Source organism: Lycium barbarum, chromosome 6 (genome assembly GCF_019175385.1).
Source record: "Lycium barbarum isolate Lr01 chromosome 6, ASM1917538v2, whole genome shotgun sequence".
Taxonomy (NCBI): Eukaryota; Viridiplantae; Streptophyta; class Magnoliopsida; order Solanales; family Solanaceae; genus Lycium; species Lycium barbarum.
In genome coordinates, this window is record NC_083342.1 from 608,074 (window position 1) to 630,556 (window position 22,483).

Below are 22,483 nucleotides of genomic sequence, written 5' to 3' on the forward strand. Positions count from 1 at the left end.
TGTATACTTGAATGCGTTTGATAAAATTTGAGATAGCATTTGATAGGTGTGTTTGGGTGCCCAGATCGGGCACTAGTCACGGCCTACGGGGTTGGGTCGTGACAGTTGTACTCCCATCGTCCCAAAAAGATTGACACTTTTCGCTTTTTGAGAGTCAAATGAGTTGTTCTTTGAACGTAATTTTTTCATGTCTTTGAAATATTTAAATTATTAATTATGGTTACTTATAGTATTTTCTAAATATATAAATTTTATTTTGAAAAATTTAAAGATTTTATCTTCTACCTCACGGTCAAAATTAGCAAGTTTGACTCTCAAAAAATGAAAAATGTCAATTTTTTGGGACAGAGGGAGTAATTTATAGTACTTTTCACGTAGTTTTCAAACATAAAAATTTTAATTATAAAATATTGCATTTATCTATTTTAATTTAACTTCAAAATTTAATTAAATTGGGAACAGGAGGAGTGTATATGCATATGTATTAATGTATTAATCTAATCACGATCTGAAAATCTCGTTAACACATTCCGCAATTTCGAAATAATTAGAACCTTGGCAAACAAAACTTAGTAATTTACACTTTTACCTTCCATCAGAATATAAATATCATCTATCTTCCTCAACACGCTTTTATTTTTTTCCATTCTAGAGAGAGAAAAATCGCACTGAGAGAATCAAAGAGAAAAACGTTGATTCGAAGCAACAACAACAATGGTGAACTTCCAGTTGATGATCACAGCTGAGCTTGAAAACCTTACAAACCTTCAACCACAAGGCGGATGTAATGACGATAACTTCCCTTACCACTTCAAGGTATATATATACTCTTTTTTCTCTAATTTTTTTTAGTTTATTCTATTGCATTTGCAATATTTATGCGATTTTTCAATGAATATTGATTATTGATGTTGAATCTGTAGTAAATACACACACACAGTGGATTTTCTCTGTTCGTTAGGTAACACACACAGAGTTAAGCTTAGCTTACTGCGATTTCATCTTCATGATTTTGCTCTTCATACACACACAGTTGTGACTTCGTTTATTCGAATTTTGTGTCTATTTATTTGTTCTGTGTTCATATTCGTTTACTTTAGGGTTTACGATTATTCTAGCGCGATATTATGTGATTTTCTATGCGGAGTTATCTATTATATTCCTAGTTGCAACTTCGTTTTTTTTTTTTTTTTTTAAGTTTCGTGTATTTTTTCTGTGTTTATATTCGTTTATTTTAGGGTTTACGATTATTCTAGTGTGAGATTATGTGATTTTTTTCCTTTGAAGATCGATAAAACTGATAATGCCTTCTAGGTGTTTGTTTAAACGCATCTATAATTTTTAGTTATTCTATTGCATTTGCATATCTATGTGATTTTTCAATGAATATTGATCTGATTAATGTTGACTCTATAGTAAATTAAACGCGCGCGCAGTGGATTATCTCTGCTTGTTAGATGTTTATTTAGGTATTTTAGTGATTTTCTATGCCAAACTATCTATTTTACTCCAAGTTGCAGCTTCGTTTTTTTGTTTGTTTGAATTTCGTGTCTAGTTATTTGTTCTGTGTTCATATTAGTTTAGTTAGGTTTTACGATTATTCTATTGCAATGTTATGTGATTTTCCCTTTGAAGATCGATATTATGTGATTTTTCCTTTGAAGATCCATTGTTCTAGTATTATATGATGCTTTCTAGCTGTTTGTTTAAGGTATCTGCCTAAACGCCCCTCTATAGTTTTTAGTTATTCTATTGCTTTTGCATGTCTTATGCGAATTTCCTATGAATATCGATCTAATTGATGTTGAATCTATAGTAAATACATAGTAAATACACACACACACACAGTTGATTATCTCTGCTAGTTAGTTGTAATTTCATTTTTTTTTTTTAGAATTTCGTGTCTATTTGTTTGTTCTGTGTTCGTATTAGTTTATTTAGAGTTTACGATTATTCTCTGTGTTTTTTCCCTTGAAGATCGACATAACTGATAATGCCTTCTAGCTGTTTATTTAAACACCTCTATAAATTTCAGTTATTCTATTGCATTTGTATGTCTGTGATTTTTCAATTTCAAAAAAAAAAAATTGTCTATGTGATTTTTCGATGAATATTGATCTAATTGATGGTGACTGAACTCTATAGTATATGCACACCCACACAGTGGATTATCTCTGCTTGTTAGGTGTTTATTTAGGGATATTCAGGTAGTTCACTGCGATTTCATCTTCATTTTTGTGATTTTCTGTGCTAAACTATCTATTTTGTTCGTAGTTGCAACTTCGTTTTCTTTTTTCGAATTTCGTGTTTGCTTAGTTGTTCTGTGTTCGTATTAGTTTATTTAGGGTTTAGGATTATTCTAGGGTGATATTGTATGATTTTTCCTTTGAAGATCGTTATAACTGATGATGCCTTCTTGATATTTGTTTAAGGTTTCCGTCTAAACGTCTCTATTATTTTTGGTTTATTCTTTTGCATTTGAATGTTTATGTGATTTCTAGATGAAGATTGATCTAATTGATGTTTGAATCTGTAGTAAATGTTGATCTAGTCCTTTGGATGGCTTTAACTGAGCTACTGCTTCGGACTTAAACCATTGATATATACGCAAAATAATATAAATACACACACAGTGACAGTGGATTATCTCTGCTAATTAGGTGTTTAATTAGGGCTATTCAGGAAGCTTATTGCAATTTCATCCTTATGTTCATTTTCATGATTTTCGTGGTTGAACTATCGGTTTGTTCCTAGTTGTGATTTAGAGCCTGTTTGGAAAGCCACCTGGTAATTGGAATTGGTGTAATTACTACCCTAGTAATTACACAACCTAGTAATTACATAGTATTGTAATTACAATGACTTGTTTGTTTGTCATAATGTAATTATAGTGTAATTACAAGCATGTTGTTTGGTTGCACAAGTGTAATTACACAGTTAGTTTAATTTAAAAATAACATTTGAATATAAAAAAAATAGAATTAATATTTAAAAAATATGTGCCTTTATAAATGATATTAAATTAGTTATTCAATAATACATTGTTTCATGAAAATATGTCAATTAATAATCATATGTTTGTAACTAATATTATAAAAAATAATTGATAATTTCAAATTAATAATATTTTATTTTAATTGATGATAAAACTTAAAAGCATACTTTTTTTGTGAGAACATCATGGGATTGGATGTTTGACAAAAAAAGAATATTTATAAATATAATGCCATAACATTATCCAAATGTTTGACAAAATTCTATCAACTGTAAGTGAAAAATAAACAACATGTAATGTGAAATAACAAGTCAATAGTACTAAAGCAAATATTTTTAAAATCGAAATATAACCCAAATATAAAATCCAAAACAAAAAATTTAACATAATACTCTTATGTCAAATTCCAACGTTACATAAGTAAGTTTCAACGCAACATAAGTAATACTCCTATAATTCCAAAGAAAGGGAAGATATAAGTCTATAATCTTATTCACAACGAAATTCTACTTTAATAGCGTCACTTATTATATGCCAAGTTAGTTTTAATAATTAGAACATTAAGACGGTTATGCTAAATGAATAAAATAAAAAAATAAAAAAGATACGAGGAACCACAAGAAGTAAAGGTTGTGAATGAGAAGAAAGGAAATGAAATATAAATACTATAAAAATAAAAATATATTTTAAAAAATAAAAATAATTTAAAAGTAAAAACCAAATAACCCTATAATTACACTCAATTCTCAGCCCTCCCCCCCCCCCCCCCCCCCCCACACACACACACACCCTTTCTCTCCTTGAGAATTACGGAGTGTAATTACACCCTCTCAATTACTCCTAATTCTCACCTAACTGTGTAATTACCTTGTCAAACAAACAGGTCAAACTGTGTAATTACACCCAATTCCAATTACCTAGGTGGCTTTCCAAACAGGCCCTTATAGTAGTAATTTCACTTTTCGGTTTCTAATTCTTATAATTGGCACGTTTTTTTCTTTCCGCTAAAAATTGGCATTAAATATGATCTTTAGAAAAGGGTAAAGATTTGCTATTATGATCATTAACAGCAATTCAAGCAAAGAAACCTGCCAATTTTTAGCGGGAAAAAAAGTGCCAATTATAAGAATTAGAGACCGAAGAGTGAAAAAAAAAAACACTTCTGAATTTCGTGTCTATTTCTTTGTTCTGTGTACGTATGTTACTTTGATTTTTTTTCCCACGAAGATTGATCTATGAGATAATGCCTTTTGTTCTTAATTTTCATGATTTTCTTTGTCAAACTACCTACATTATTCCTAGTTGCTATAGAAGCTTTAAGAGACGATGAAAGATGAGTTTGTATTGAATATGAAGCTGTCTTTAAATACATGAAACGAGTAACTAACTTCCTGAGGGTGCTACTTGCATGAAGGATATTTATTCAAATGAGATGAATGATAAATACTATCAACTAATCTGGTAGATAAGCATAAGGCCTAATCTAGTATGTAACATAAGCAGTAGGGAATAACATCTCTAACAATTACGACTTAGCTTCTCTGTTTGTCATGCATATTTCTTTGTATTACAAGTATATAAGTATATGAGGTTTATAACAACTCACTGTACTTCTATTTGATTCCTCGGTGTGATTGATCTAATTGATGATGCCTTCTAGCTATTCTTTTAGAGCTTTTCTAGGCTCATTCTTTTGTTTTCTTGTTCTTCATACTTGTAATTATTTGTCAAGCTATCTATTCTACTCCTAGCTCTGACTTAGCTTTTCAAATTTCGTGTATATTTCTCTACGTTCTGCGTAGTAATGCCTGTCTGTTATTTTAAGTCTGACACTTTTGACGTCTAATTTGCGATTACTCTGTTGCCGTTCTATCTCTGTGTGATTGAGCTAATTGATGCATGCCTCCATATGTGCTTCTTTAGGGCTCTGCTAGTTGCTTCTTCCAGTTTCACCTTGTTCATCATTTCCATGTCAAACTGTCTATGTATTCCTAGTTGCGTCTTAGTTTTCAGTTCTTGTGTCTATTCCCTTGTTTTGTGTGTATAAGTGCATGTAGTTGTCTTTCAGAGTTTATGCTCTTGACCTCTAACTTTGCGACTATTCTATTGCGTTTCTATGCATTTGTCAAGTTTATTGATGCATGCTAGGTGTTGTGTATGGCTCTTCTTGTAGCTCAGTCCAATTTTTTCTTCTTGTTCTACATTTTCATGCTTTTGTTTGTTAAAATATGTGTTTTATTCCCATCCTTGTGTTCTGTGTATATATGCATGTATTTTGCATTGAGTATTCCGGTTTCCACCTTAAAGTTTCTGATTATCGTACTATGTTTTTATGTACTCTCGGTGTTATCGAGCTAATTGATGTGTGCCTCTGTAGCTGTTTGTTTAGGGCTTTTCTAGTGTCATTCCAATTTCATCTCCTCGTACTTCATTTTTGTAATTTTCTTTGTGGTACTCTTGGCGTTATCGAGCTAATTGATGTGTGCCTCTATAGCTGTTTGTTTACTAGTCTCATTCATAGTTGTGACTTAGCTTTTCAGTTTTTCTGTCTGTTCCTTGTGTTCAGTGTATAAAATGCATGCTTAGGCTTTTGACCTCCTTTGCAAATTCATAATGTGTTTCTATGTGATTTCTCAGTGTGATTGAACTATTTGATGTGTGCCACTGGAGGTGTCTGTTTGCGGGCTCTTCTGGAAGCTCATTCCAATTTTATCTTCATTTTCTTGGTTTCTCTTTGTCAACCTCTCTCTCTCTCTTATATTGCTTTTTTAGCTTCTGAATTTGTGTTTATTTTGCTTTTGTTCTGCATGTAAGTCTTTCTTTTTATTTTTTTATTTTCATTTTCAAGTAAATATATTCATTCAGAAATAGAGTTGGTTCCCCTGGTCTAAATAAGGCTTGGTCCAATTTCTGAAGCAGAAGGATATTCTGCTGACATTCCAATAAAAAATTGGACTTCTGAAACCCAAGTTCCATGCATTTCCTTCCCTCAATTGAGCAATAATTGCTTGAGTTGGTGCTGAGACTGAATAGATCAGGAAGCTGTAATTTCAGTAGTAAATGTGCCAGCTATGCGTCTTGCCAAAGCTGCATGTCCTACCATCTCCCACTTTAAATGCAACAATCCTATCAAACATATGCCACAGCTTGCGATGTGCTTCCAAGCACTTGGACCATTGGAAATATGAGCTGTTCCCCTTTGTGACATGGCCTTTGTCCATATTTTGTTTGTATTACCCTTCTCCAAAAGTTTCCTTGAAAGCCATATATAAGCAAGCTATTGTTATGTAGTTGAAGGTTTTCTTGTCCCAAGACCACCTCCTCTTTTATATTTTAGGGTCATTTCCCACTGTATGCAGTCTTGTTTACTTTGATTTAGTTTATTCGACACACCATTTTATGACGTTCCGAAATGTTACACCTTTCACATGAACCTTCTGTCATTTTGCTTTCAATTTGTACTACTTGCACTCTCTATCATTTTAGATGTACTAATATTGAAATTTCCTCTCACTATAACAAAAAATACTGAAGTTCCCTTTCAGGTATGTTCATATGAGATAGTGCTGTTTCCATAAGTTAATTTTACTAATTATTTCTGTGATGAAATCATCCATTTGCTATCCTACATTAATATCTTTTTCAGAGTCCATTAAATATGTTCTTTTTCTTTAAATTATGCAGCTGAAGTGTGGCAATTGTGGCGAGATCACCCAAAAGGAGACTTATGTGAGCTTGGGTGAAACTGTTCCTCTTCCCATAGGCAAGGGCCACACCCATCTTATTCAGAAGGTGACCTATCCTCCTGTTTCCTTCTCTTTGACAATATATCTACGCGTAGAGAGATATTTGTCTATGTACATCTGTGTGTCACGCATGTTAGTGTAGATATGGAAACACAGAGTTAATTTACACTATAAATTTAAAATTACCGAGACAACTTGAAATTTGAGGGGAGATAATGAGTCAATTAGGAAATCTGTAACATTAAGAAGTGGTTAAGCCGTAGTAAATGCTCCTGTTGCTGTTTCTTAATTCTATTATGTTGAATAACTGTGATATCCTTGAAGTTTATTTTGAGCCTTAATTGTTACTTTTTTTTGGGTTTTGGGGGGGGGGGGGGTGTTCTATAATGTTTTATTGCTGTTACGGCTCTTGATGCTTTTATTAGACTAGATTGATTATTAAGTATTTTGTGACTTCTGCTTTCAGTGTAAGTTCTGTAGCAGGGATGGCACAGTAACCATGATCACCGGCCGAGGCCGCCCTCTGACTCATGCTGATAGTCAAGCTGGAAAATATGCACCTTTGATGGTATTTGAGTGCAGGGGTTTCGAGCCTCTGGATTTTGTTTTCCGAGGAGAATGGAAAGCTGAATCTGTAAGCACTTCTCTTGCTTTCTGCTTTGGTGTTCTCCGAAAATTAAAGAAAATATTTGTTATAAAAAAACTCTATAAATACTAAATTTAAGCATAAAATTTGTTTGCTCGATTAAGTCTCTATGTGTTTCTGGATTGTATGTTTAATAAGTTGAAAACATTCGTAAGTACGTCAAAGAAATTTATGAAGCAGAATGGGCCTGATTATGGGGGATCAGTGAAATTTGTGGTGCTTCTGAAGTTACTGAATTAGATTATCTTCTCATCTTGAGTCATAGACCTTTATATAAACAGGAGGTTTACCTCTGTGCATCATCTTTGGAAGCATCTGAAAATGATTATCAGTCCGCCACTGGATATGTTCTGTTCTTTAGGTTGTTAACTTGTGAAGTTTCTTTGCCCCTGATGCTTTGGACCTAATGCTCGTCTTGTTTCTTCTCGTTACCCCCATCGCAATATGCTTCTGACAGCAGTAGTAGGCACAGTGAGTAAACCCACAGTAAGGTATTTACACTCCTTCCTGTTCTGCTATTGACAAGAAAGCTAAACCTGCTGTAGTGCAATTAATACTTGCTTACATCTGCTTCTGGCTATCTGACGAACAGAAATATTATGGTCTGTCTTTGGATTTTACTCCTCGTCCTTGAATTATATGGGTATAAACTCGTGTGATTTGGTCAGGTAACATGCAAAATGATTTAGGAAACATTCATTATTTTGTTGAATTGGTTTCTCTGTGGCATACATGTAAGCAGCTTTTGGGTCAGATGTCTTTGTAACAATCCATTTAGGTTTTTGCTGAAGAGACTTGCAGTTCTTACTTCTTGGGTTCTATGTCAAATTCTTAGATTTTTGTGTTATGGAAATGTCGAGCCAGTTCTAATTTGATTCACTTGATGCAGCTTGAGGGAACAAAATTTGAAGGCATTGATTTGTCCGGAGATGAGTTTGCTGAGTATGACGAGAAGGGGGAGTGCCCAGTGATGATTTCCAACCCGCAGGCCAAATTTGATGTAGTGAAATAGGTCCTTCATTTCTCTAATGTTTTTTGCTGGTACATAGAAAGGAAGGTGTAACTGTTCCACACTGTCAATGTGTAAAGGTTGCTAACTGCTAGGGATAGGAGTGTTGGTTTTCAATGTAACTGAACACAAACTACTTGCACGGGACTAGTGTTTGATTCATGATGGTTACATTCATGAAGAAAACCAGTTAATGATTGTTTAGGTGTGGCTATTTGGATAAGAGCAAATCTTTTTAGAAATTTAACCTAAAAGCTGGCACAACTTGCCGAACGGGTCTTTAGTTTTTCCACTGTGATTGGTGTTAGCATATTGATGGATGTTGGTTAGCGTGCTATTTCCCCCAGCTCTTCTGAAATGTTTTTTTGATGTTGGCCTTTTGCCACGTATGTGGGTTCCGGTCCTCTAGGACCTGTTAGACTTCTCTTCAAAATCTGTTCATAGCTTAGATCAATTGGTTTCGGGTCAGCGGAAATACGCAAATTAGGTGCTCTTGGCTGCCCAATCTACACTATACCAACCTTCATATCTAATTATGAGCTTTCCGACAATGGAGACTTGAGTATAGCAAAACGTCCAGAATAGTGAAAAGGACAGTAGTTACACCGAGGAGAATCTGCATTTTCTTCAAAACGAAAAATATCCCTTCTTTGTTTTGGAGGATTGAGACAATATGTATGGTAACTGTGGTTGAACCAACCATCCACTCACTTCGTAAACACCTTTTGACACCGTCTTGGTGCTTGTTGAATGAAATGAATCTGACTTTGTCAATTATGCTAGCTTAATCTTACCAGTGTAAGTAAATCGTATAGGCGAAAGTGCGGAAAAAAATGTAGGAGTGCGAGTCCTGCTGTTAGAATTTCAAATGTGAAAACACGAAAAGTTATACAACTAGTCAGCTACTATGTGAAAGATTATTGTTAACAATGTCTGGTTGACAGCAATACTATGTCAAATTTTAGACTTCTGGATTTGTTATCTTGGGCAATCCATGGAAGTCTGAGCATCGGCAGGTTCCTTTCTCAGGATGCAATGGATGAGTAGACCCTCCTTTCTGCTCCTAATTAGTTGTCTGTTGATGTTAATTAGGCTGATTATGGCATAGAGGCGGCAATGGTGCTCTTGTCAAGTGGTGTTTATACGGAAAGGGTTCCTATGACATCCCGGAGTTAACCTGGGCATCTGGCGATGCTTGTGCATCATGCTTCTTCAATAGAGTTGAATTTCGAGGTGCTTGCGCGGCAATTATGAATCCTAAATGATATGAGAAAAAAGTTAGCATATCAGCCTCCCAATTGGTAAGAATATAAGGAATCACAACCAAGATCAAGTCATAAGAGCCTTATTTTCATGCATCATCCAAAAGTACAACTGTAATGTTTCTCATTTGCATACAATCATTATAGGGGGGCAAGGAAAAAGGAAAATATATAGAAGACTGGCAAACATACGAAGTCAAAGCTGATAATGGGATAAAACTGTTGCGATTCTCACCACATGCGTGACCCATGGAAAAGAATCAGGATCGACCACGAGGGGGCATTGTTGAGAATATAATTAAGAAATTAAATGTGTACTCTCTCTAACAACTAAAGCTTTTAGATGAGTTGGTCACACTTCAACGAAAACTACATCAACTGTGCCAAACCAGCTGTCATGTCTGCAGATTGAGGACCCTGGACAAGAAAGAATGAGAATAACACGAAACGGACACATGAAAAACAGTGTGTGCAGCAGCAGAAACTGCGTTTCGGAGGCTGTAGAACAAGAAGTGGTGAGGGATAATAAAACAAGTGCCTCCCACAATTAAGAAAAGCAGTACGGTAAATAGGTACACGTCTTCAGGAGAAAAGAAACTAATTAAGAGAGCTCTCTATCGTAAATCACAAATATGTTAATTGTAGACCAAACAAAAGAAAAACACATTAATTGTAGATGAAGCTTCATTTCTTATGTCCAAGTCGTAACTAGACATTGATCGAGCTGGTCTTTTTCCCTTTTTCATAAGCATAAGGCAGAAATAGCGGATGGAAAATGAAGAATACCATCCAGCAGAGAAAGCACATGCAGAGATGTGACATCCAGGCCCGAGTACTAATAATAACCCGCCAAAAACACAGTGCTAGATGAACGCATAATAGGTTAGATTCTTCTCTTTTTTTTTTTAATCCACTGATAGATTGAACGTAACAAAACTATATACATGGCTGCATGAGTTCTGACCTTGATTGCAAAGCTGCTTGGCTTTTTGTCCACTTGTATCAACCATCTTCACTTGGCAAAGTTTCTTTTACTAATTAACCAAAATCGGAAAGGAAATAACTGCATCCACAAGAAGTATCGAAGTCAGAGAGACCCCCGTTAAACAAGAAAACATTGAGAAGCTAAGAGATATATACTCTATACCTTTTCCAAACTCTAATATTTAACAAGGACTGGCCTTAAATTTCCCAAACTTACAAATTTTCCAACTGCTCCAAATTAGTCTCACTAATGAAATAAAGTCCTTAGCAAGCTCAGTTGCTGCATGACCAGTATATCTTTATCTGTTTTTGAAGTAGTACAAGTCACTTGGATATTCTGACTCTAGAGATCAGATTCAACAGCAAATCATAATCAGGAATTGTCAGAAATACATCATCTAAATGGTTTCTTAATCAGATAAGGGCTCCCTAACCATAAGATTAATTTTCTCCTGAAGGAATTCGAGTACATCTTCTCTCTCTTCCTTGAGAAGTAGTTTCCTTAATTTTCCAAATGTCATCCTACCGGGGCGCATTCCTTTCTCTATCATCTCTTCCATCAACACACAAGCACCAGGGGCATCACCGTCTTCGCACAGCCCATTTATAAGTGCAGAAAAAGTATGCATGCTGGGAACAAATTGCTTGCGTTTCATATATTTCCACACTTTACGAGCCATATTAATCTCACTCCGCTCACAGAACATCTTTATCATCATAGTATACGTGTCTGCATCAGGATCACAAATTTTGAGCATCCTCCGGAAAACCTTAAAAGCATCATCAGTCTCACCTCGACCAATCAAGCCACTCAGAATAATATTGCAGGTCCTTGCATTGGGGTCCACCCCCTTCAATTGCATGTCGTTCAGAACCCTATAGGCATTTTGGAATTTATTTACCTTACAGAAAGCACTAATTAGAGAATTATATACAGCTACATCAGCCTCAACTCCATTTGTTTCCATTTCAAGGAATGTATCTATCGCATCTTCAATCCGGTTTTCTAGCCCATATGTATGGACTAAAACACTATAAATAAAGGATGTTGGCCTGCAACCGCTGAAGTCCATCTCCTTGACAATTTCAACAGCCTCATCAACCCTTCCAGCCTTGCAAAGTATATCAACCATGATCCCATAAGTCACAATATCGGGATTAGAGCCCACCTCAATCATGTCCCTGTAAATTTCCCTTGCCTTGGGAAGATTGGGAGCCCTTCCCCAACCTTCGATCAATATGCTATAAGTTTTTGAATCAGGAATAAACTCCTTTTTCTTACTATCGAAAATCTCCTGAGCTTTTCCCACATTCTTCGATTTGCATAGAGCACTCAATAAGCCGTTAAAAGCGGCTAGGTTGGGGGGCACGTCGAACTTATTCATGATATTGAAAGTGTATACAGCCTCCTCTACCTTTTGGGCCCTAGCATATTTTCTCATCATTATGCAAAATGTTTCAATATTAAGCATTCCCTTGGCTTTCATCTTATTTACAAGATCCCACATCATCTGATATTGCCTTATCTTGGCAAGAGATTCAATCATGAAGTGGTAGGCTTTAGTACTATGCTCATAATTATGTTGCTTTTCAGCCCATTCAAAGAAACGATACGCAAGCATTCCAGCATTTTCAAATCTCTTAAGGACGTCTTCGACCATCTCCGGTGAAACCCTAATCCCGCTTTGGTCGAGCTCTGTGTCAAGGCCCAATTTTGGACAAGACATCATAATTTTACAAAGCCTTTTCAGTGGATCGAGTTTAACGTCCATTGTTTCTTTAGAACTATACATTCGGGTAAAAACCACTGTTCTACCACACAATTTCTGATGAAGTCGTAGCATTGTCCTCCTCGTAGAAAGCTGAGAAAACCTGTAAAGCATCTAGAAAAGTTAAAAAAATAAAACATGGAGTTACTGATCTGATCTTCTAGGTTATTGATATGTCAAAGTAGAACATTGTTTTTTGTTCATTTTCAGTCAGAAGCAATGCAAATAAAGCGAACAGTCTTCACACTTCACACCATATCAAGAGAAGAAGAATAGAATTTCAGCTTTTTACAGCTCCATTTTTGCACATATCAAGAGAAGAAGAGGAATAAAATTTCATTTTTTATAGATTTTCCCGAGATTTATATGGAATTTACTTATCATACTTCCCAATATATAATAAGCATGTAGAACAGTAGTCCATGCTCGAACATCCCGTGAATAGTCTTTCATGATAATAATATCAAATGGTTTCGACGTCACGAAATGCTGGGATTCCTTACCCAAAACCCTCACCAAAAATTCAATAACTTGACTTCTAGCTAATCATTTTTGACATGTAAATTCGAGAAAGCCCATTGAAACAACAAAATACCTCTACCCCATTTCCCTAAAGCATCCAAGTTTTTAAAAAAGGCTTTCAAAAGACTTCCTCAAATCAACTTCAAGAAAATCAAATTTCATAAAATCAAAGAATTCAATCAATCATTAGCTTACAGTTGACAGGGAGCGAATTGATTTTGCCAGATAAAGAGGGATAGCAGTTGAGAAAATGATCAACATGGCCCCTAATGCATGGGGGTTGGACTATTTTGGTCCTTGATATATACCCCTTAACAAAAATAATCCTTAAATGCAATAGGTGGATGCTCTTACTCCTAAATCTTAAAACTAATGGATTCAGAAAAAAAAAAAAATCTGTTAAACTTAACAGCATCCTTGCAGCACCAAAAAACAACATTTAACCACTAGCATTTCAGCAGCAGAAAAAACAACGCAAATAGCCCTCTTTCAACAACAAAAATATCATTCCGCCGTTACAAAAAAAACATTTTTTCAGCATTAAAAAAGCATTCTGCAACTATGAGATATCAGATAAGATGAACAAAGTTTATGACCTTGATCACATCAAAATCAACATTTTGTTACAAGAATGCCCATTTATGATATCTTCACAATGGGAATATTAGAATGTACCTTTTGGTGCATGCATGAAATCTACTTATCGATAAGACGACAACCCTCACTTAAAAAACAAAATCCCCAACGTACCACCTATTACTTGAGCAGATAAGATGAGCAAACATAAAAAATCCTTTTTAAAGTATCATATTCCTGTCTGAAAAATAATTAGCGTTCTCCACGCAGTTAAAGGCGCTGACTTTCCAAATTGGTTATTCTAATATTGTAAATATATTCTACCAATTGACCCAAAAATAAATATAAAAGCTCAATTCCTTCCTCCTCTCTTTTTTCTCCATATGCTAAAAACCAATACTTTGCCCCAAGAATACCGCCTATAGCAAACACGAAATTCCATTTTCCTATATTTTAGTAGTTTATTGTTTTTTGTACTTTCCATTTTCTTATTATCTTCTTAGAATTTACTTACAGGAAAGAGTAAATATCCACAAAATTAACTATACAAATTTACACATGCAACAATAACACACACAAAAAAACAAAAAAAAAAAAAAAAACTCAATACCCATTTTTTTTTCTGTAAGCTAAAATCAATACTTTGCAACAAGAATACCATTGCCTATAGCAAACACAAATTCCATTTTCCTATTTTCAAAAGTATATTGTTTTTGTACTTTCCATTTTCTTATTATCTTCTTAGAATTTACTTACAGGAAATACTAAATTTCCTCAAAAAAAACTATACAAATTTACACATGCAACAATAAAAAAAAAAAAAAAAAAAAAAAAAACCTCAATATCCATTTCCTCTTTTTTTTTTTTTTCTCTGTATGTTAAAAATCAATACTTTGCAACTAGAATACCATAGCCTATAAAAAACACAAATTTTCATTTTCCTACTTTTAATAGTATATTCTTTTGTACTTTCCATTTTTTTCTTATCTTCTTACCTCAAAACAAAGTATACTACAAATTTAGGTGAGCAACAAAATAATCAGAGAAGCTTTTGATAATTTCAATTTCAAATTATTTAATTATAAGTAAAACTGACCTTGCGGGACTTCAATGGAGTCTTGAGAGTCTTTGTCTCCAGTGGCTATGGGAGTAATGGAGACAACTAAGAGTTTGGCTACAAATGAAATATTGGATCAAGTTAATGGGCCTAAACCAATTGAAATTTGGGCTGAATATGAACTTACATAAATAACTATCTTATTGTCCCTTCTTACTATTCATAGCTATTTTTTTGAAATTACCATTCGTAGTTACCTTTTATATATTCCCGTGTATTTGATATTGTTTTTGCAGTATTTGAGTGTACATGTTCAGGTATGTATTTGGCTTCATATACACTGTTCGAACCTGGGCAAGTTGGGGCAAAGCCACACCCAATAACCACTCCAGTCACAAAAATTTAACGTATTTTGGTATAGATACGTATGGTAATTTACAAAATCACTGTAGCTACTAAATGTAAATAAATTAAAAAATTTTATTATCAATAATTACCTCTTAGAAGTAGTTATGTTAAGTAATTATTCCAAATTTGAAGTCCATATATCGAAGTAAGAATTGCATCTAGCAGTCAGTTTTTAGCCAACTATTTAAATTATATCTAATAATTTAAAATTATTTAATTTGTAGCCAGTATAGATAAACTTCATGTGAAAGCCTACCTGCTCATCCTGCTCTTCTTCTTACTTGTAAACTATGTGGCACACTGTTACTTTTCACCCATAATTTCCTACTTTCATTTGAGAAGCCCAAGCTACATTCCAGGCATAATAGATGCATTTTTCAAAGCGTAGCCTTCACATAACTGGTAAAGTTATTGTCATGTGATCAGGAGGTCACGAGTTCGAGGCGCGGAAATAATCTCTTGTAAAAATGCAGGTTAAGGCTGTGTACAATGAACCCTTATAGTTCAGCTCTTCCTCGGATCCTGCGCATAGCGGGAGCTTAATGCATCAGGTTGTCTTTTAATAGATGCATTCTAACAAACGTAACTAGGTTGCATAGGTATACTGTGGTTTTCATATATGATATCATGAATCACACTATAATTACAATATAATAATATAAAAAATTATAATCATTATATACGGTATAATTACTATTATGGGTGGTAATTACGTAGCCTATAATTGCACTGCAATTTTCACCACAGCCTTAGTATCAATTTGTAATTTCGAGAGCTCTTTTAAGAATAATATTCGGCTTATCTCATCATTTCAATCCCAAAAAGTTCTGGAATTACACGAGGTATATTGTTGTTATCTCGTCACTTCAATCATTGATTTGAGTAGTGAAAATAGAAATTTCCAAGTGTTTTTCCTTTCCTTTCCGTAGTTTCCAAAAACATCTCTATTTTTTGGCTTAAATTGGGAGAATAGAAATACAGCAGAAATGAGCTTATGTCCAAAGGCAGGCCCCTTTCCTGTTGTTGCCTCTAACCATAATGTGTTAAAGAGGACGCGTGAGAAGATGCCGCAGAAGAAAAATACTCACTCCCTGCTTGTACCAAATCAATAAATACAGTACACATGAATTAATTTTACATAGACTGCTGTATCACTTGGCAATAGTTAACTAATGCAATTTTATCACCAAATATAGTAAACTTATAGTGATATAGTCCGGTGTAAACACCGACCGAGCAACTATTTCCATGCATCAAGAATGGGTTCAAGTTTCAATCTATCAATTACACTTCACAACCAAAATATTTGAATTCGGCTGCAATCCATTCCTCAGTTTTTAGAGGATGCATAGCAGCTTTATTAAAATACCAACTGCAGAAAGCTTAAATAGTACCACTAAATATATCGGATTAACATACAAAATAAGCATAGAAGGTTCAGAGAGACCCATAGTTCACTCAAAAGAAAAACAAGATGATCTCTCCCCTTGCATAGTAAGTACTTGGCAAAGGCCATATAAAGCTCTTATTGAGTCCACCACATAAGGAGATCCTTGCGCCTATTTATCTTCTTCTGAAGTTGAAGAATTCCGTACAGAAGGGCCTCGGCAGTAGGTGGGCAACCTGGAACATAAATGTCGACAGGGACAATCCTGTCACAGCCTCGCACGACAGCATATGAGTAATGGTAGTATCCTCCACCATTTGCACAGCTCCCCATTGAAATGACCCACCTTGGCTCGGGCATTTGATCATAGACCCTGCAATAAAATGCAATATGGCTTAATATTTTGACTCACTAAAACAAAAAGGGTACCCTTACATAAAATTACCATCATCATTTCAACTATTCTGTTTTTCGGTGAAGGGAGGTCTAAACGATTGAGCTGTTCAAGTCATTAACTACAAAATTCCACAGAGGTGACAGACATACAAGATTTCCTTAGACATCGAAGAAAGTCTAGAAAATGTAACATGTAAAATTCAGGCTAAACACACTGGGAATGCACCTGCAGCAGAATAAAGTAAAGGAATTTTGGAGAATTTCGGTGTGCTGCTTGATCAGATGAGCAAAGGCGCACAAGTTTAGGATGCTAAATTGAGAGGTCTAAAAGAAAACTGGCAAAGAAGAGAATGAGAAAGTACAAGATCAGACAAGCCGAATAGGAATGCTCAACGTAATGGGTGAAAATTTCCAACAAAGATTTGATAATTGTTTGAGCATGCTAGTACAACTTTCAAGGGTCCAGATAGTTTCAATCCTTTGTTTCAAACAGGGAGCAGTTTTGTTTTGATTATATATAAGCCATCAACGTCAATCAGTCAAGGGCGTTTTTTATAATTTAAAAACACCATGACTTTTTAGGTAAAAACATAATCACATCAGCCTGATAGGATCACTTCTTTTTATAACTGAAAATTTTCCGAGGGCTAGTGGAGAACAGTTCAAAACTCGGTGGCTAATGGCCCACCCCTCTACTCTTATCAACTTACTTACTAGGCTTTTGTCTAAATGAGGATCCAAACCCATGACACATGCCTAACCAACACATCATAAGTTACACTATTACCACTTCATCATAGCCCTAGGAGCATTTTTACAGCACTTTCTTAGTGCTGAATTAATAAAATTCTTACCATTCTCAAAAAGCAAGTGAAACATAAACAAGCTTCTGATTTAAGATATCGGTCGATGCAAATAAAAAAACTTTTAGATATTATTTATTATCATCTCGAATGGAAGCAAACAAGTTGCCCTGGTGTAAAGGGCAACGCTAAAGAAATAAAGGATGGAGAAGAACAGAAAGTAGAAATCACTTTGTTTTGCTACTCCATATTCATCACTTTCTTTTGCCCAACTGTAGCCAGATCCGCCCAAATGTATGTGACAAATTCAGACTGATTCTATGTCCCATTAATGATTATTTTTTTATAAGGCCATTAATGAGTGTTTTCAAAGGCTCGTTTAAACCCTACTTGCAGCGCTTAGCCTCGCCTAGGCAGCACATTAGTGCAACCACCTTAGTGCTAAAGCATGCACCGATGGGCTCAGTCTTAAGGAGGAAGATGCTGCGCAATAAATATTAGTAGTTTGATCTTGATTAGTATAGTCTTCACTAAATTTTCTGGATAAATTGTATAGGTTTTACTTCACAGTTTCACGTAATTCCACTTCTTATATATTTTGTCCCTATAATTTATTCTCTGTGCATAAATTTATCTTATCTAAGAAAATTAATCAATGTGCTTATAATTATGTTTGCTTGTATACATGCATACATATTCTTTAAACCTTTAAACCTTTATGCCTATTATCTTTGACAATAAAGTGTATAATTCAAGGAAGCTCCCATATCCATCTTCTTTTACGCTTTAACCTACCACAAATTGTTATACTGCATAGCAAGACAATGATACACTCATAAATCTTGATCTCCCCGAGTTTATTGCATAACATAAATACTTCTAAGTTTCACATTGACATTCAACGTCGTATCCTTTAAAGTACAAAATCCTAGTGCTATAGAACCAACAGGCAGGAAACCAATGACAAATGTCATCATCAACACGTGACAGACAGAATGAAGTAAAGAGAGGAAGGCCACCACAACAAATATACAAGTTGACCAATACGATACATTAATACCAACAAAAGTGAAGCAGTTAAAAAATATATATAACCCACCGACTATATTCATGTCTTTTTTATCATTGTCAATAATCAAATGACTAATTTAGCTGACCATTGAAAAAGACAAAAAAGACACCACTAGTGAGAGGGCAGACTATAGTCATTATACCAGCAGAAAAATGTAGGTCATCCAATATTTGTGTGCGCCTTCGTTATATTGAATGCTAATCTCCCTAACAATCTGCAAATTGCTCATCCCAATACCAGCTACAATACTTATTTGACACACCACATTTAAATGCTCAACTTTGTCACATTATTAGCCAAAGAGAGTTTTAAATAAGGGAACACTCAGTTTCCAATAATTAACATGAGCAGTCATCAAAAGATGCAGTACGACTATGCCTCAAACAACTGGGCAACTACTAACCAGTTGGGATGATCGTGGGGACATGGCAAGGCAGAAGAACTGGTGAAGTTTAATCCCACATACATTTGATGGACCATCTGGAGGGAGAGAAACTCAAGACGCTTGAAGATATTATCAGCACTGAGCAGAAGATTAAGACGAACAGTATTTTCTTTTTCACTTTTGGTGTAAAGAAGGTTCTCAGATGATGTAGTTTCTAGCTTAAACACCGTAGGATCCTTGTAACCGGCTACAAGGCTTTTTTGTTCGGTGTCTTGTAAATGTTTTTCCTACTCTTAGCACTCTCTTTGTGCTAATGATTTATATTATTGTTACCTTCCTTAAAAAGAAGAAGCAGTACGATGCTTTCAGCATTTTGTGTGCAAAACATTTGCAGATAAATTCTTCAGCGTGTTTGCACAAAAAACCACATGTACTTTAGTTAGGGTTCTTTAGAGAACATTAACAGCAACAGTTTAAAGAAGCCTGGTGAAACACATGTTGCATTATTCGCATACCAGATTATTCTGATTGTCGTCCCACTTGGTGATGAACTATGCCGCTCCTGTGAGCTATGTTCATTCTGAGTCCTACTAAAAACATTCTACCAATAAAATTCAAAGCGCGGTGAAGTTTTGTCCAATTCTCACATTATTCCCCTATACATTACACAGCAACAGTGCTCCTCTACTCTACACCAAAAGAACAGTTACAATACTACAATCCAGATCGTCCTCCATCATATCTATGTTAAGACTATACAAAATACCTGGAAAAAAAAGAGTTACTTGCTTCACTTGGACTGCACTGAAGGAAGCATGCCTAACACAAGACAATCTTAGAAGGAGAGGCGTAATCGTCGTTAACATGTGTATCATGTGCAAGCAGACCAATGAGAGTGTCAACCATCTATTTTTGCACTGCCCTGCAGCAGCTAGCCTCTGGTTTTTCTTCTACTCTATGCTTGGTCTACAATGGGTAATGCCCTTCAACATCAAAGATGCATATGCTAGCTGGATACTCTGGAGAGTTGACAAATCCATTAAAAGAATCTGGAGAATGATCCCAGCAGTAATTTTTTGGACCCTATGGAAGGAGAGAAACAACAGATGCTTTGAAGGAATCTCAACTCCTATTTGCTCTCTAAAGTCTAGGTGTTTAGTTAGTCTTTTTAGTTGGCATTTTTTTGCTCCTGTAAACAGTGTGGGTAACTTTCTAGATTTTGTTAGCTCCCTTTCTCTAGTTCGGTAGAGATGGACTATCTTTAGATTGCTTTTCTACAAGTTTTTGCTGAGTCTGCTTCATGTTTCTGTTTGAAGCAGCTTTTCACCTATCTGTAACCTTGCATCTTCTTGATGCTTTACTAATAAAATTTTAATACTTTACCAAAAAAAAAAGAGGGTTGGGAGACTGTAACAGAGAAGAGAGCAACAACTAATTAAACGAATTTACTAATATTGTAAGCATATCAGACATCGACCTAAGATATCACATATTCCTGCCGGTGACGTCATAGAGGGATGTTGTGCGTTACCTTAGTTCTTTATCTCATTTTGTCTTTACTTATTATCTAATAATCCTATTTTATCCCTTAACCTACCTTTTTATAATAGCTCTACCCCATAACCTACTTTTCTTGTAGGATTATCCTTCAACTTGCTGATGTGTAGCATTATATAATGACTGAAAACAATACAATCTATCCAAACATTGTATTCATCAAAATAATACAGTACAAACCATTCTTCTGACTCTTTCAAATTCGATAAATATTGGTTGATTGTATATTTCATTATAGTTCTATAATTCAGAGTATCCTTTCCTATTTGATCCCTTTAAATTCCATATTCGAAGTTGCGGTCGGATCTATTCATTAAAAAGAATCGATTCAATACATTTCTTATGTACGCATAGGTTATACAATACAACATAATACGATACATTATGAAACACTATGTAACAATCATCCCAACAAGGTGCTACATGGAAAAAAACCTGAAAATGAGGAAATTTATACGTACTTGCGTAGAGCAGGTGCCATTTTGTTGGTTAGTGTACCAGCAACAATCATAACATCAGATTGTCTAGGGCTAGGTCTAAATATAATCCCAAATCGATCAAAATCGTAACGCGCAGCTCCAGCATGCATCATTTCAACAGCACAACACGCCAATCCAGAAGACAATACCTTATTTTTTCTTCTCATTTTATCTTTACTTATTATCTAATAATCGTATTTAATCCTTTAACCTAGCTTTTATGTAAAAACCAGAAATGATACAATCTATCCAAACATGTATTCATCAAAACAATACAGTACAATACAATACAGTACAATACAATACAATACATTATGAAACAATATGTAACAATCATCCCAACAAGGTGCTACATGGAAAAAACCGGAAAAATGAGGAAATTTATACGTACTTGCGTAGAGCAGGTGCCATTTTGTTGGTAAGTGTACCAGCAACAATCATAACATCAGATTGTCTAGGGCTAGGTCTAAATATAATCCCAAATCGATCGAAATCGTAACGCGCAGCACCAGCGTGCATCATTTCCACAGCACAACACGCTAATCCAAATGTCATAGGCCAAATTGAACCACGCCTAGCCCAATTCATTAGATCGTCGACCTTAGATATCACATATTCAGCCGGTTTCGATATTCCCGCCGGTGACGTCATCGCCGGAGGTGAAGCGCGATTGTTTGTGGCTAGTGACGTCATCGTCGCTGCTCTTTGAAGAAACGGCGTCGCTGTAGCGAGCATTTTAGCGTTATATTCAGCTTGTTTAGATATTCCGGCCGGTGACGTCATCGCCGGAGGTTGTGCGCGATTGTTTGTGGCTAGTGACGTCATCGTCGCTGCTCTTTGAAGAAATGGTGTCGTTCCGGTGAGCAATTTCGCGTTTCGAGCGAATAACGCCATTTTCCGATACGATCGTTGGAGAGCTCCGGTGAAATTCCGGCTTCTAGAAGGTTCCGAGGATGATAGAGGCGATTAGGTTTTTGGTTTTGTTTGATTTGAAAAATACTTTTGGGATTTGGTGTTGTTTTTTTTGGGATGAAGGAGATGGAGACACGCGGCAGTGATCTAATGGTTATTAGCAAAGATGGGTACCCGGTTTCTAAGATCTTTTGGGGCTGCTTTTCGCTGGAGAAATTTGCAAATACGTAGCCACTTTTCGGATCGCTAATTTTAACTTTAGTCATGACTCCTGATTTCAGTAGTAATTGCATCACTTTTTAATGTAGACAAAGTACTCCCTCGTTCACTTTTATTTTGATGAACTTTTCACATTATTTAAAAATAGTAAATAAAATACATAATTATCAATGTTGTCATATTAATTAGGACATATTTTTATTGAATTTGAAAAATAATTTAAAGTGAGTAATTAATACTATAAGTAAAATATGAAAAATAAAATTGTCTTCTCTTGATATGCTAAAAGTGACAAGTAC

The 22,483-nt window shown here is 35.2% G+C and overlaps 3 protein-coding genes across 7 annotated transcripts; 1 reads left to right on the forward strand and 2 right to left on the reverse strand.

Moving 5' to 3' along the window:
• The first annotated feature begins 626 nt into the window (after nt 1-626).
• LOC132600358 (uncharacterized) lies at nt 627-8,669 on the forward strand. Its single transcript, XM_060313447.1, has 4 exons — nt 627-816; nt 6,680-6,787; nt 7,208-7,375; nt 8,277-8,669. Exons 1-4 carry the CDS (start codon nt 715-717, stop codon nt 8,397-8,399), a joined length of 501 nt encoding a protein of 166 aa, XP_060169430.1. The 5' UTR covers nt 627-714; the 3' UTR covers nt 8,400-8,669.
• LOC132600357 (pentatricopeptide repeat-containing protein At1g77360, mitochondrial) lies at nt 8,204-14,707 on the reverse strand. Of its 5 annotated transcripts, none has more exons than XM_060313443.1 (4): nt 14,606-14,707; nt 10,860-12,525; nt 10,623-10,721; nt 8,204-9,653 (listed from the first exon to the last, which is right to left on the reverse strand). In XM_060313443.1, exon 2 carries the CDS (start codon nt 12,523-12,525, stop codon nt 11,053-11,055), a length of 1,473 nt encoding a protein of 490 aa, XP_060169426.1. In that variant the 5' UTR covers nt 14,606-14,707; the 3' UTR covers nt 8,204-9,653; nt 10,623-10,721; nt 10,860-11,052. The 5 variants fall into 5 exon arrangements, with proteins under 5 accessions (XP_060169426.1, XP_060169424.1, XP_060169427.1 ...); XM_060313441.1 differs by having other exon boundaries at nt 10,806-12,525; XM_060313444.1 differs by having other exon boundaries at nt 10,806-12,514; nt 14,606-14,701.
• A 1,531-nt stretch (nt 14,708-16,238) lies between these two features.
• On the reverse strand, nt 16,239-22,110 carry LOC132600359 (NADH dehydrogenase [ubiquinone] iron-sulfur protein 7, mitochondrial-like). Its single transcript, XM_060313448.1, has 2 exons — nt 21,445-22,110; nt 16,239-16,734 (listed from the first exon to the last, which is right to left on the reverse strand). Exons 1-2 carry the CDS (start codon nt 21,945-21,947, stop codon nt 16,500-16,502), a joined length of 738 nt encoding a protein of 245 aa, XP_060169431.1. The 5' UTR covers nt 21,948-22,110; the 3' UTR covers nt 16,239-16,499.
• Nucleotides 22,111-22,483: the final 373 nt, after the last annotated feature.

Coding starts and splice junctions, on each gene's coding strand:
- LOC132600358 (XM_060313447.1), top strand. CDS start 715: ATGGTGAACTTCCAGTTGATGATCACAGCTGAGCTTGAAAACCTTACA. Junction 6,788..7,207: donor ACACCCATCTTATTCAGAAG/GTGACCTATCCT, acceptor TTCTGCTTTCAG/TGTAAGTTCTGTAGCAGGGA. Junction 7,376..8,276: donor GAGAATGGAAAGCTGAATCT/GTAAGCACTTCT, acceptor CACTTGATGCAG/CTTGAGGGAACAAAATTTGA.
- LOC132600357 (XM_060313443.1), bottom strand. CDS start 12,525: ATGCTTTACAGGTTTTCTCAGCTTTCTACGAGGAGGACAATGCTACGA.
- LOC132600359 (XM_060313448.1), bottom strand. CDS start 21,947: ATGGCGTTATTCGCTCGAAACGCGAAATTGCTCACCGGAACGACACCA. Junction 16,735..21,444: donor ATGGCACCTGCTCTACGCAA/GTACGTATAAAT, acceptor ATTTTATTGCAG/GGTCTATGATCAAATGCCCG.